This window comes from Bufo bufo, chromosome 6 (assembly GCF_905171765.1).
Source record: "Bufo bufo chromosome 6, aBufBuf1.1, whole genome shotgun sequence".
Classification (NCBI taxonomy): domain Eukaryota; kingdom Metazoa; phylum Chordata; class Amphibia; order Anura; family Bufonidae; genus Bufo; species Bufo bufo.
Window position 1 is genome coordinate 343030363 of NC_053394.1, and position 13231 is coordinate 343043593.

Here is a 13231-nt window from a genome sequence, read left to right on the forward strand (position 1 = left end):
GATGTTTGCTCAGAATGCAGCAGTTTGCCTCCGTTCAGTCTCCATTCTGCTCTGGAGGTGGACACCAAAACCCTGCTTGCAGCGTTTTGCTGTCCACTTGACGAAACTGAGCCAAACGGTCAGGACGGATCCGTTTGTATTATCTTTAACATAGCCAAAACGGATCAGTCTTGAACACCATTGAAAGTCAATGGAGGACTGATCCGTTTTCTATTGTGCCAGTGAAAACGGATCCGTCCCCGTTGACTTACATTGTGTGCCAGGACGGATCCGTTTTCACTGGCACAATAGAAAACGGATCAGTCCTCCATTGACTTTCAATGGTGTTCAAGACTGATCCGTTTTGGCTATGTTAAAGATAATACAAACGGATCCGTCCTGACCGTTTGGCTCAGTTTCGTCAAGTGTAGTCAATGGGGACAGATCCGTTTTCTTTGACACAATAGAAAACAGATCCGTCTCACATTGACTTTCAATGGAATTCATGACGGATCCGTCTTGGCTATGTTACAGATAATACAAACAGATCCGTTGACGGATGCATGCGGTTGTATTCTTGTAACGGATCCGTTTTTGCAGATCCATGACGGATTGTGAAAGTAGCCTTACACAGGCTGTTGCTGTTAGGGAAAGCACATGCAAGTCAGTCTGCAGGGTGGAGTCATATAGGGCGTAATACATCCATTATGGGCGGACACATGAAAAGTCAGACTGCAACTTTTTCACTCAAGGTAACCATTAACATGTAAAAATAATTTTCCATGTCATAGGTGTCCATAGACTCGGCACACAGACATAAATCATGTTTATGTAAATTAGGGCAAAGGGACAACAGCCTAATACAGTTAAAATACATAAAACTATTCAGGAGCCTCCTGTTTGTAGTCGCAGATCCATCATTACTATGGGATCATATAACTTATGTCACTGGCTCTATGTTCCATTACATTAATCTGTATGTGCATTAAAAAGTACATTCATCCTAATTAGCAAAGATTTTGAACATTCTGTTTTCACTTTGTATTGACAACATGTGACCATGCTACAGCCAATCACTGGCCTGTTCAGTGCACCACTGAGGCCAGTGATTGGCTGCAGAAGTCACAGTTTGTTGACATGACGTCACCACTGCAGCCAATCTGTCTTATTTATTACAGGTCAGTCACCAGAGTAGTCCAACTTTCTCTTGAAACCGGTCAACCCCTTTAAAGGGATATTCCTGAGAACACAAATACGATGTGTTATTGTGTTATGCCTCATTCACACGTCAGTGTTTTCCATCAGTCATTCTGGGCCAAAACCAGGTGCGGCTCTAAACACAGAACAGGTGCAGATCTTTCCCTTATACTTTATCTCTGTGGAGGCTCCAATCCTGGTTTTGGCTCACAAACACTGACCAAAACACTGATGTGTGAATGAGGCTTTACGCTGAGTACAGGCCTCGCAGGAGAGATGCAGGACATCCTTCGGACCTCTGTCATTTTACCTAGTGTTCCTTTAAAGACATGATTTCAGCTAATTACATATTTCATTTTAACCATAAAAGGAAAAAAAGACGTCTTCATAAAGTTTTTATTTTTATTTAACAAAGAAATTATTTTACACGTGAAACAAACCCCAGTGGAAAAAAGTGAAGGGTGAGAGCTGCACAGGAAACGTAACACTTGCTTCAGACAAGCATTATATTGGATTCCACCACGGTAATGACCAACGTATCTTCTTAAAGGAGCCTTACGTTGAAAATACAATCTGCACGGACCACTATAATGGCTGAGGCTGATGGGACCTCGATTCAGAGTTTTTTCTGTTGATATGATAATATGTGTGATGCGTTAATTTTAACGTAAATTTGTTTTCCCTTAGTCCTAACAGCAGCACGAGTGGGGGAGTTATACCCTGTGAAACTGGTAGGACAGGTGGAATTTTTATTGATTAAAATTGCTACCAAGACAATTAAACAATTAACCCACCCCCTATAAAGGGACGCCCGCCTTTAAACCAGTGCTTTATCAGCAAGTAAACAAACAAAAATAGGGTGGGAAATCTGTGTGCTGCTGTTAGGAATAAGGGAAAACACATTTACGTTAAAATGAACGCTTCCCTTACGTCCTAACCAGCAGCACACAGCAGTGGGGACCTAGCAAGGAGAGTCAGACAAAATGGGAGGGTCCCTCCCTTTTTTTTTTTTTATGAGAGGGCGGCACTGAGAATGGTACGTCCAAATGCCACTCCCTCAGAGCGCCTAGAATCTAGGCGGTAATGCTTCATAAAATTGCTGTGTACAGCACCATTGGGAGACGCCATCTGAAAAAACAACTTGGAAAGTAGTTTAGAATAGAGTCACTGCAGGCAGAGAGGGAGAGTCTGGCGTCTGCTGAGCTTTTATAGCTAGCAGACCTTCCTCCTAGTGTAGCTCCCCCCGCCAGAAGTGACCCACTGTCACTACTTTATTTATTTATAAAAATAACAGAAGGCCCCCCCCCCCTCCTGATTATATGTGTAAATGTGGGGCAAAAATACAAATTAGGCACACCAGGGGCCGAAGCGCAGCTAAAATAGGCGCCAAATATACGTGCGCCGCTGACCCGGAAGTCGTCATCTGACTCACATTCGGGTATGGCGCGCATGCGCGGCAGCCGGGACCGAGGCCGAATACAGGCCGAGCCTCCACTCCAACGTGGGTTGCTGGGGGCTTACTCACCCGATCTCAGGTGACGCCCTGTGAGGGCGGAGAGGGCTCATGCAGGGGGATATCGCCGCGATATAGAGGTGCCAACAGACCCCTATAATATAACTGCGGCAGAGGCCACAACCCAGCAGAACCTAGGGAAAAAAAACGGCCACAAGGACCAAGAACTTGCCAGCAAATTAATCAAAAAGGTAACAGGCAGCACCTGAACCTGTCCTCAATCCACAGGACAGATATACATTTTTTTTATTTTTTAAAAGCACTGGTTTAAGGGCGGGCGTCCCTTTAGGCTACGTCTACACGACGACATTTGTCGCGCGACAATTTTTATAATGGCAGTGTATGGTGTCGCACTGCAACATGCTGCGACTGCAACGCAACAGTCGCAGAAAATCCATTCGAGATGGATTTTTCTGCGACTGTTGCGTCGCAGTCGCAGCATTTGCATGTTGCAGTGCGACACCATAGACTGCCATTATAAAAATTGTCGCGCGACATTAGTGCAACAAAATGTTGCGCTACAAATGTTGCAGTGTAGTTGTGCCCTATCTGTCGCGCGACTTATTGTCGTCATATAGACGTAGCCTTATAGGGGGTGGGTTAATTGTTTAATTGTCTTGGTAGCAATTTTAATCAATAAAAATTCCACCTGTCCTACCAGTTTCACAGGGGATAACTCCCCCACTTGTGCTGCTGGTTAGGACGTAAGGGAAAGATACTATTTATATATTATCCACAGAAGAATTCTAGCATATGACTGTAAACCTATTTATTGTGTGGATCATATAAAATAAACAATATTTGCCATTTACATGCTTTAAAAAAAATAATGCGATAATGCATTGAAGAACTGTGATATTCACATAGCATCGCACCACCTGCTGGTCAAAATATATAAGAACATGCATGTCCATCTCCTGAGCTACGTGCTGCTGGTCAGGCATGGTCAGCCACTCTCTCCACAACCAGGTTTTGCATAGTTCATTGCAGAGCAAGCTAAGGATGCATTCACACGGTGTGGATATTGTTGCTGAATTGTACGCTACTAAAAAATCGGTTCCATTCATTTGAATGGGTCGGCAAGCACATAGATTTCTGCAAGCCCCATTCAAGTGAATGAAACTGATTTTCAGTCATGGAAAATTCTGCAACCAAATCCGCAGTGTGTGAAGGCACCCTAACAGAAATGGCTTTCTGCCCTGTTTGTTAGGGTCCATTCACACATCCGTATGTGACACCGGCAATGTGCATTCCGCATTTTGCAGACTGCACTTCGCCAGCACATAATAATTGCAGGAAAGAATAGGACAGGTTCTATTTTTTTCCGGGAATGGAAGTGCGGATCCGGACAGCACATAGTGTGGCCCCATAGAAATAAATGGGTCCACAATTCAGTTCTGCAAAATGCGGAACAGAATTGCGGATGTGTGAATGGACCCTTAGGAAAGTGGCTGAGTCTATATTGTAGCTTAGCATTATAGCTGAAAAGGGTAGCGCTGGGGTCCTAGGTTCAAATCCGACCAAGGGCAACATCTGCATGGAGTTTGTATGTTCTCCCCGTGTTTGACCTTAGATTGTGAGCCCCATTGGGGACAGTGGGATGCTAATGTCTGTAAAGCGCTGCGAAATATAGTAGTGCTATACAAGTGCATAAAATAATAATAATAATAATAAAAGACCTATGCAGGGGTAGTAAGAAGTGACTATATTAACAGCTACCAGAAGGAGGAGGAGACGGATTCTGTCCAGCACTCCCCCCTTCCCCCAGCAGCACAGATTAGCATCAGTATCAAGGGGGCCCCTTAACTCTGTTGGCAGAATATCTACTCCCAACATCCGCTACTCCTGTTCTGATGCTTACTGGGGTCCGCATGGCAAAGCGACCAATACGGCCCTGAAATGTGTAGCTTATGTACCAATAAAGTATTGAAGTTTCATATCCCCTGAATCTGGAGGTTTTGCTGAAGTCCCTTTCTACTCCTACTGTCGACGGCTTACAGTTGTGCACATCGTGAGCTGCACTCTTTAACCATATTTACCGCCTGCTAGGTTGTTGTGCCCTCAGCGTGACACATAAAGGTATGCGGCCTACTTGTAGGACCTTTGTGCCTTCATCTATGGTCCTGTCTATGTGCGATCGCCCACTTTTACTTTGTATGTGCAAAGAACCATAAAACCCCATTTAAGTTACTGTTTCCTAGTTAATCGATAAATCAGTTTTTTTCTTTTAGAGAGGACCAATAGTGTCCTCAAAGAAGTACAACTGGGTGCATGTCAGGTGGGTGGTCCCCAGCCCTCAATGACTGAGGTGAAGTGCCATTGGCATTGAGCAATGGAGACCTTCCACCTAACAATTCAAAGGAGTCAGCTATGATGTGGTTGCAGCTAGTTCCACTTCAGTGAGGAAGTGACAGGTCCTAATGAATATGATATTGTAGTATGTACTTACAGGTTCATCAGCAGTGATTCAAGTGTGTCTCTCAGAGGCCTCTCACCGAGCTGACCATTACTTGGGTAAAGGAAGTCATCTCGTCTGTATGGGGAGAGAAGGTCTTAGAAACTCTTGCCATTGAACAGTTAATCCGCAGCCTCCTATTCCACTTACCCTAGTCGCTTCCCCATCATGTTTTGCAGGTATCGCCTCGCTGAAATTTGTCCCAGGAATTTTCTGTAAGTGTTGGTGAATATGGCATCTACGTGTCTCTCCATCCTACAGGAAAGACGCCAAACTGTAAACATGATGCATGAATGATACAGGCGAGATATGGTGCCCCCATCCCTTATACTGTATGGTTTAATTCACCTGTTCTCTGAAAGACCTCGAACAAATCCCTGGGCCTCGTCGAGTGACCAGTCTTGTATGGGGCGTCTCTCCAGCACTGGAAGATTTACATTTCTGCTGGGTTTCGACGTCTGGTCATAACTGCAGAGCGGACATAAAAGGTGTATTGTGTAATTGTGAATACTAAGGTTATGTCAGTAGAAACCTTCATTAAGGGGGTGGGGGGCATTTGGATAAATTATAATACCAAGCTTGTACTCTAAACAGCCACTATGGACATGATGGGAGTTGTATGTTTCCATCCCAATATACACGGGTGAATACAGAAGCTAGGACACACCTCTACTTCCACCCTAAGCATTTTGCAATGGAAGTTATAGAAAACCTGAGCGTCCACGTATAACTGCCCCTAGCAATGTTCTGTTTATTACGTGACACATTTGCTCAGTAGTACCACAGTATTCTTTATAGTGGAGATAAAAGGACACCTGACGGGGGTCCTGATTCCTAACATGTCAGAGTATGAACACCAAAGCAACACGTTCCCCAAATGGTTGTCAAACCATATATCAATAAAAATATCAATAATTTATCCCAATTAGAAATATCTCATATATTCTCAGCCTAAGGGCTCGTTCACATGAACGTATTTTGCGTTCCGTATACAGACCGTTGTCTGCGTTCCGCATACGGTCCGTATATGGAACCATTAATTTCAATGGGTCCGCAAAAGATGCGGACAGCACTCTGTGTGCTGTCCGCATCCGTTGCTCCATTCCGTGGCCCCGCAAAAAATTATGAGTCCTGTCCTATTCTTGTCCATTTTGCGGACAAGAATAGGCATTTTTATAATGGGCCTCCTGTTCAGTTCCGCAAATTTCGGAAGGCACACAGGTGGCAACCGTTTTTTGCGGATCCGCAATTTGCGGACCGCAAAAAATGGCACGGTCGTGTGAACGAGCCCTAATTAGCCCTAATTATTCCCCTCTTCAGCGGAACAGCTAGATGCATTTCTCTCACAAGCAGGGGGCATCGCCCTTCTGTGGAGAATCTCTCAATAGTTAGTGCATTGACGTCCTTTCTCTTACTTCCCATTATCTTTGATTTCAGCTCCAGATCTCACAGAGCAGATTAAGGAGGGGGAAATCAGACTTAGGCCCCTTGCAGACGAGCGTGAGCGGATTAGGTCCGGATGCGTTGCGAATGCGTTCAGTGAAAAATGCGCGATTTCGCAAGCAAGTTCATTCAGTTTTGCATGCGATCGCGTTCAGTTGTTCAGTTTTTATTGCGCGGGTGAGATTTAATGCGTTTTGCACCCGCGTGATAAAAAACTGAAAGTATACAAACAACATCTCTTAGCAACCATCCATGAAAAACGCATCGCATCCACACTTGCTTGCGGATGCGATTTTCACGCAGCCCCACTCACTTCTATGGGGCCAGAGTTGTGTGACAAACGCAGAATATAGAACATGCTGTGATTTTCACGCAACGCAGAAGTGATGCGTGAAAACCAATGCTCATGTACACAGACCCATTGAAATGAATGGGTCCGGATTCAGTGCGGGCGCAATACGTTCGCATCACGCATTGCACCTGCGCGGAAAACTCGCTCGTGTGAAAGGGGCCTTACAGACACATAGGACGCCCCTATAATCTTCAAAAGCAGTGTAGAAGCAATTCTTTTATCAGGCTCCGGATCTTGTCTGACAAATTAGATGGAAGTGAGACCCCTAGTGGCCATGACTTTACAGTGTTTTCCAGGTGGATGCAGGCAGATAAAGTGATTTAGAAATTTGCTATTTACACCATTCTCTATTAAATGAATTGAATTTATGTAAAAATACAGAGACTCGGATAGTGGTCACGGATTTAAAGGTATACAGAGTAATACAATTCCTGGATCCATATGATGGTAAAAAAAAAAAAAAAGAATTAAGTACTGAAAATGCAAAATATATATATATTAATGTCCGAACCAAGTGGAATACCATGTCAGAGTACTGCTGATACACTCATTGCCCTGGGTGAGGCACATCTATATTTCATATGATTGAAGCATATGCTGTTGGATTCAATGATGGGGACAGTCCATAGTTTCACATAATAATATTTGATTGCCCTTTCTGCAGATCAGTGCAGATGATGAAAGGAACAATGGCCAGAACAGATGGACCAGGAGAGGACACTGTGACTTGCGTGGTGAGGATGCACTTAGCTCACAGAGCCATCAAAGGCAAAATTCAGAGAGTTAATTCCACCTTTAACCTGTCGCTCCTGACATAATTGTCATTCTGATGCAATTCACGGGGTAGATGGTCCAATATCTCTATCCTTTGCTCTTTTTTTTTAGCAGCATTGTTTTATGTTGCTAAAAAAGTTATAATAAATGGTTATAATATAATAAAATAGTTCCGTTCCGCCCCACAAAAAAGATAAAGCATGTCCTACTCTTGTCCGCAATTGTGGACAAGAATAGGCAATTCCTATCACAGTGGCGGCCATGTGTGGTCTGCAAATTGCGGAACGCACACAGGCCGGTGTCCATGTTTTGCGGATCAGCAATTTGTGGTCCGCGAAACACTACGGTCGTCTGAATGAGCCCCTACTATGTTTTATATACCTGCTGTCTGTTCAATACCTACGGACTGGAAGACACCCTTTTAACATAGTGCCCTATCAATACATTTGACATATGTGCCGGGAGATTTCCTAGTGCATATGCCACACATATTCACATAACGGGTGAACAGAGCCTTACTTTTTGCAAAAAAATAAATAAAATAAGCAAGAAAAAAGCAAATAAAGTAAACATATGGTATTAGTCAAACAATTAATTACTTTAAACTTGACTTAGGCTACTTTCACACTAGCGTTCGGAGCGGGTCCGTCTGATGTTTCATCAGACGGATCCGCTCCTATAATGCAGACGTTTGCATCCGTTCAGAACGGATCCGTCTGCATTATAACTTAGAAAATTTTCTAAGTCTGAAAGTAGCCTGAGCGGATCCGTCCAGACTTTACATTGAAAGTCAATGGGGGACGGATCCGCTTGAAGATTGAGCCATATGGTGTCATCTTCAAGCGGATCCGTCCCCATTGACTTCCATTATAAGTCTGGACGGATCCGCCTCAACTGAGAATGCATTAGGGCCGGACGGCTGCGTTCAGGGCCGCTTGTGAGCCCCTTCAAACGGAGCTCACGAGCGGACACCTGAACGCAGGTGTGAAAGTAGCCTTAGAGCAATGGCCATCTAGATAACTCATCTGCTCTCTAATGACAGTATGCAGCAAGGTTGCCAACCGTCCAGAAATTTCTGGACAGTCCGTAAAAATAGGCGACTTTTTTCCTGTGTCTAGGAAAAAAAGATAGATGTGTTCATGATTTTTTTGAGGCTGGTGGTTCATGACTAGGTTATCCTGGTGGTAATTATCATCATAAATGATAGAAACAAGAAAAATGTCCCAGCAGGGGGTCTGTTCACCTTATACAAATATAAAAAACACTTTAAAACATTACTGCACATGGATAACCACCTAATCAGAGTTTCTGGCAGGACAGTGCCTAGGGTAAGGACTATCCTTCCAAGAATACAAATCACTATCGCAGATACTAATGCTAATAATCAAGGGCCGTGTCCTCAAAGAACAATGTTACAGAGGCTAAAATTCCAGAGGTGACAACCAGTCCATAGAGCACAAATGTCCCCTCTAGCACTTTGTAGCTAGTGAGTGGGTCAGCTAGGGACCTGGACACTCTGCACTCGAAGAAGGGCAATATGAAATGCTGACAGATGAATATTGCCATATAACCCCCAAATAATTAGCCATACAGTATCCAGATAGATAGTCATATACCCTGTCCAGATAAATATACCATCCCACTTCCAGAAAAACCATTAAAGAAGTTGCATCATCTGAGACATTGGTGGCATATCGCTAGGATATGCCACCGAGGTCAGATAGGTGCAAGTCCCACTTCTGGAACCCGCACTTATCTCCAGAGTGGGCCCCCGACAGTGAAGGACAGCGCACTGCTCTTGGCTACTTTCATCAGTCCCACAGAAATGAATGGAGGGTGGCCGCGCATGTGCTGCTGCTCTCCATTCACTTGGGGGGGTCTCATTCTGTAAATAGGTGCGGGTCCCACCTCTGGAACCCGTACTTATCTCCTAAATGGGCCCCCAAAAGTGAAAGAGGGCGCACCGCTCTCCGCTATTTTCGGTATTCCCATAGAAATGAATGGAGGGTGGCTGCGCATGTGTGGCTTCTCCCTGCTCACTTCCAGGGTACCATTCTATAAATAGACCTGCACCCCTCTGGCATTGGTGACATATCCTAGCAGTATGCAATCAATGTCTCAGATGAGACAACCCCTTTAAATTTTGCTGCCATGCTGCTGTTTTAATTTCCTGACACAAGATGGCAGCCCATCTTATATTGCTATGGGGCCCTATAAATTCTACTTACGCCTCTGCTATAATCCTACAATTTTGATCTAGAGGAAGGCAAAAAAAAACTCCAGAATTTCCCAATATTAACAGAAAAAAATAATAATCCTTCCCGAATCCAAATCTAGCAGAGTAAATCCCTGGATTGACATCCCACCTCCAGAAATCTAGTACCCATAACCTGCAAAATTTTAAAAATTTTGTCTAACACGGCCGTTGCCCGACTTGAATGGGTCCGTGATCCGTCCGTGCATGCACTACTTTTTTTGCGTTGTGGAAGCACAGAGAGAAACCCCACAGGAGCACTCCGTGGTGCTTCTGTTGGGTTCCGTGCCTCCGGATTGCAGAACCATTCAAGTGAATGGGTCCGCAGCCATGATGCGGTGCAAAAACGTCCATGGCCCGTATATTGCGGACCGGCTGTTTGTCTGCCTGGCAGCACACAGTTGTGTGCATGAGCCCTAAGGGTGGGGAGAGAACAGTATATACATATATTGCTCTACCGCTTAGTAAGTTCTCACTGTAATGTCGCCATTGTCGGTTTTCAGACCATTTTATTTCAGAAGGAAATGCTCTTTGCGTACCAGGTAGTGAACTGATACGGGGATGACGAGGTATGTGTCCTGGGTGGCACAGAGGGTGTACCTTGGTCAGGATATTTAGATAAGGCAGGAGGGCATCAAATAGAATTTTTAAGCCTATTACTCTGATTTGGGCCAATATGTAATCTCTCTTAATGCCCAGAGTATGCCTCCTGGCACCAAATGAGCAGTTAAGCAGATGCGTAGGGTTTGATCCTACCACACCATGGACAATGAAGCATCTAAGCCAGCTTTAATTCACGTTTAGGATTGAGAAGGAAGAATATCCATTTAGAGAAAGTCACGCCGGTGATATTACTACCCAGTGACAGGTAATTACCTACCTGTAGTTTGGATGCATCAAATAGCAGTGAACATACAACCCAAATTGCAGCAACACAAGATACAGGAATCTGTGCATCACCCTGAGAAACAAAAGCAGATGTGTGGGAGATTCTCAAAGAGATTGTTGGAATAATTACGAAATAATTGCAAAAGCTCCTATCTATAGTGACTAATATTCTGTGAGCGATATCAACAAGACGCGTGTTCTTGGAACGAGAGCTAAAGCGAGGTTCTGTAGCCAGCAGAACTTGATGGAGGTCTTACGAATACCACTGTTGTTAACCCCTCCGTTGCCATTATTCATAAAGATTTCATCTGTAACCACGAATGCGAGCTCTACACGGAAACCTGCATTTAATGCCTTGTGCATTCGCTCGTTCCCTCTGCATGGTATGCCTAGAAGAAACCTGAAATCATTAGTTTACAAAAGTGCATCCTTCAGGCATTAATAGCAATATAATGTGCTCCTCGAAAAGGGTCAGTCCTATGTGGACATGTATGTCAAATAGATAGGATAGGCCATAAATGTCTGAAAGGGACCCACTCCAAGTTCAAGAACGGGGCTTCGCTGTGAAGGCAGAGCATGCTGTGCTTGTGTGGCATCTTCTCCATTCACTACTATGGGACTTCCAAAGTCAGCCACGCACGGATTGCTCTCCATTCACGGTTCTTGAAGGTGGGACTTGTACCTGTCGGACATTTATGGCAAGTCCCATCAATATGCCATAAATGCCCAGTTGGGACAACCTCTATTTAGGTGTAACTCAACAGGTACATATGTGGTCGCAATGTCTTTGGGAGCTATACAGCTTCATTAGACCTCTAGGGAACTTTAGGCAACAGTTCTGGAAATATGGAAATCTCTAATTTTACATCTTTAAGGCATGGAGTTCAGAAAAGCAGCACAGAGCCATCCATTTTACAATAAGTTAATAAATCCTCACCCTTGATATAATCTGATATCTCTCAGTGACATATAAGGGTGCATTCACGTCACCGTTTAGCTTTCCGTTCTTCTGATCCATCAGAAGAAGAGAGAGAGAGAAAAAAAAAAAAAACAGGATCCTGTAAAAAAACAGAAATAAAAAATACTGCATGCAGGACTTTTTCCAGTCTAAAAAAACGGATCTCAGACTGAAATGGCTCAAACAGGTGACAACTGATGCAACAGGATCCGTTTTTTTTTTACAGGATCCTCTTCTTCTGAACGGAAAGCTAAACGGTGATGTGAATGCACCCTGCCCCACTTAAAGGGAACCTGTCACCTTGAAAAGACCATTCAATCGGCCAGCATCATGTTATAGAACCGGAGGAGCTAAGCAGTGTGATATAATTTTTTGTGAGAACAGAACATCTCTTCTTATTCTGTGCTTAGGAGTCCAGTGGGTGGAGTCACTCTATGATTGACAGCTTTCCTTGTATGAATGTGCATTGAGTGATAGCTGTCAATCACTGATTAGGACCGCCCACTGGACTCCTAAGCATACAAAGAACAGGAAATTTAATGAATAAAATACAAGTTATACTGAAAATGATCTCACAAATCTGCTCAGCTCCTCTATAACATGCTGCCAGCAGTCCAATTTGATAGGTTCCCTTTAAATGGTGATCTGATTTGTAGGTGGTAATTGTAGACAGATTTGTTTTTAAAGCCAAACAGAACATTAAGAATATTTGAATGTCTTACAGGACCATAAGCTATATGGTTCTGACTCACTGATGCTTCTCTTTAGTATTAGTTGTGCTTTATTAGTACAGTTAATACAAAAAAAAAGTACTAATTTGTAATGCCTAATTTTCCATTACAGTTCAGATATTCACAGTTGAACCAAGCCTTCTACATTCAGACATTCCCCATTCGTCCCATACATTTTATATCTGAGAAAAATCATGGATTGTCATAATATAATCTACATTATCAGAGACCAGGTGAGGTTTTCTATGCCAAGGACGTAGCTACAAATATTACTCTAAATCAGATTCCACAATTCTATTTGTCGTGTTCCCCAAAAGGCACAATCATGCAAGAATTAGGATTTCGTATAAGTGACAGATACATCTGAAGTGTTCTAGTTACTTACATTCTCAGTCGCGGTGATTTTCTCTCTTCTTCTCCGGGTACTTAGGCTGCTTAGTTATTCACTGCACCAGAAATATGTGGCAGCAGATGTGCTTGAATGTATCCAAGTTAAAACCACATTCTTATATACCTGGAGTCCCCCCGGTAGGAGGAGAATGGGGTGCTTGGAAGAGGGAGATCAAACACAGAGGGGGGGTGACGTCTATAGAGTTATTATCCACTTGCACAAACCTCGGTCACATGAGATGTGACAGTGAAAGGTGATGAAACAGCTCTTTGTGATCAATACCCACCAACAGAATC

The 13231-nt window shown here is 43.7% G+C and overlaps 1 protein-coding gene across 1 annotated transcript; it reads right to left on the bottom strand.

Annotated features, from left to right (window-relative positions):
• Positions 1 to 1628: 1628 nt before the first annotated feature.
• On the bottom strand, positions 1629 to 13027 carry GHRH (growth hormone releasing hormone). The gene is made up of 6 exons (XM_040438620.1): positions 12930 to 13027; positions 10848 to 10928; positions 5493 to 5612; positions 5295 to 5399; positions 5139 to 5222; positions 1629 to 1804 (listed from the first exon to the last, which is right to left on the bottom strand). Coding segments are annotated over exons 1-6 (435 nt in total). The 5' UTR covers positions 12932 to 13027; the 3' UTR covers positions 1629 to 1761.
• Between the last annotated feature and the right edge of the window lie 204 nt (positions 13028 to 13231).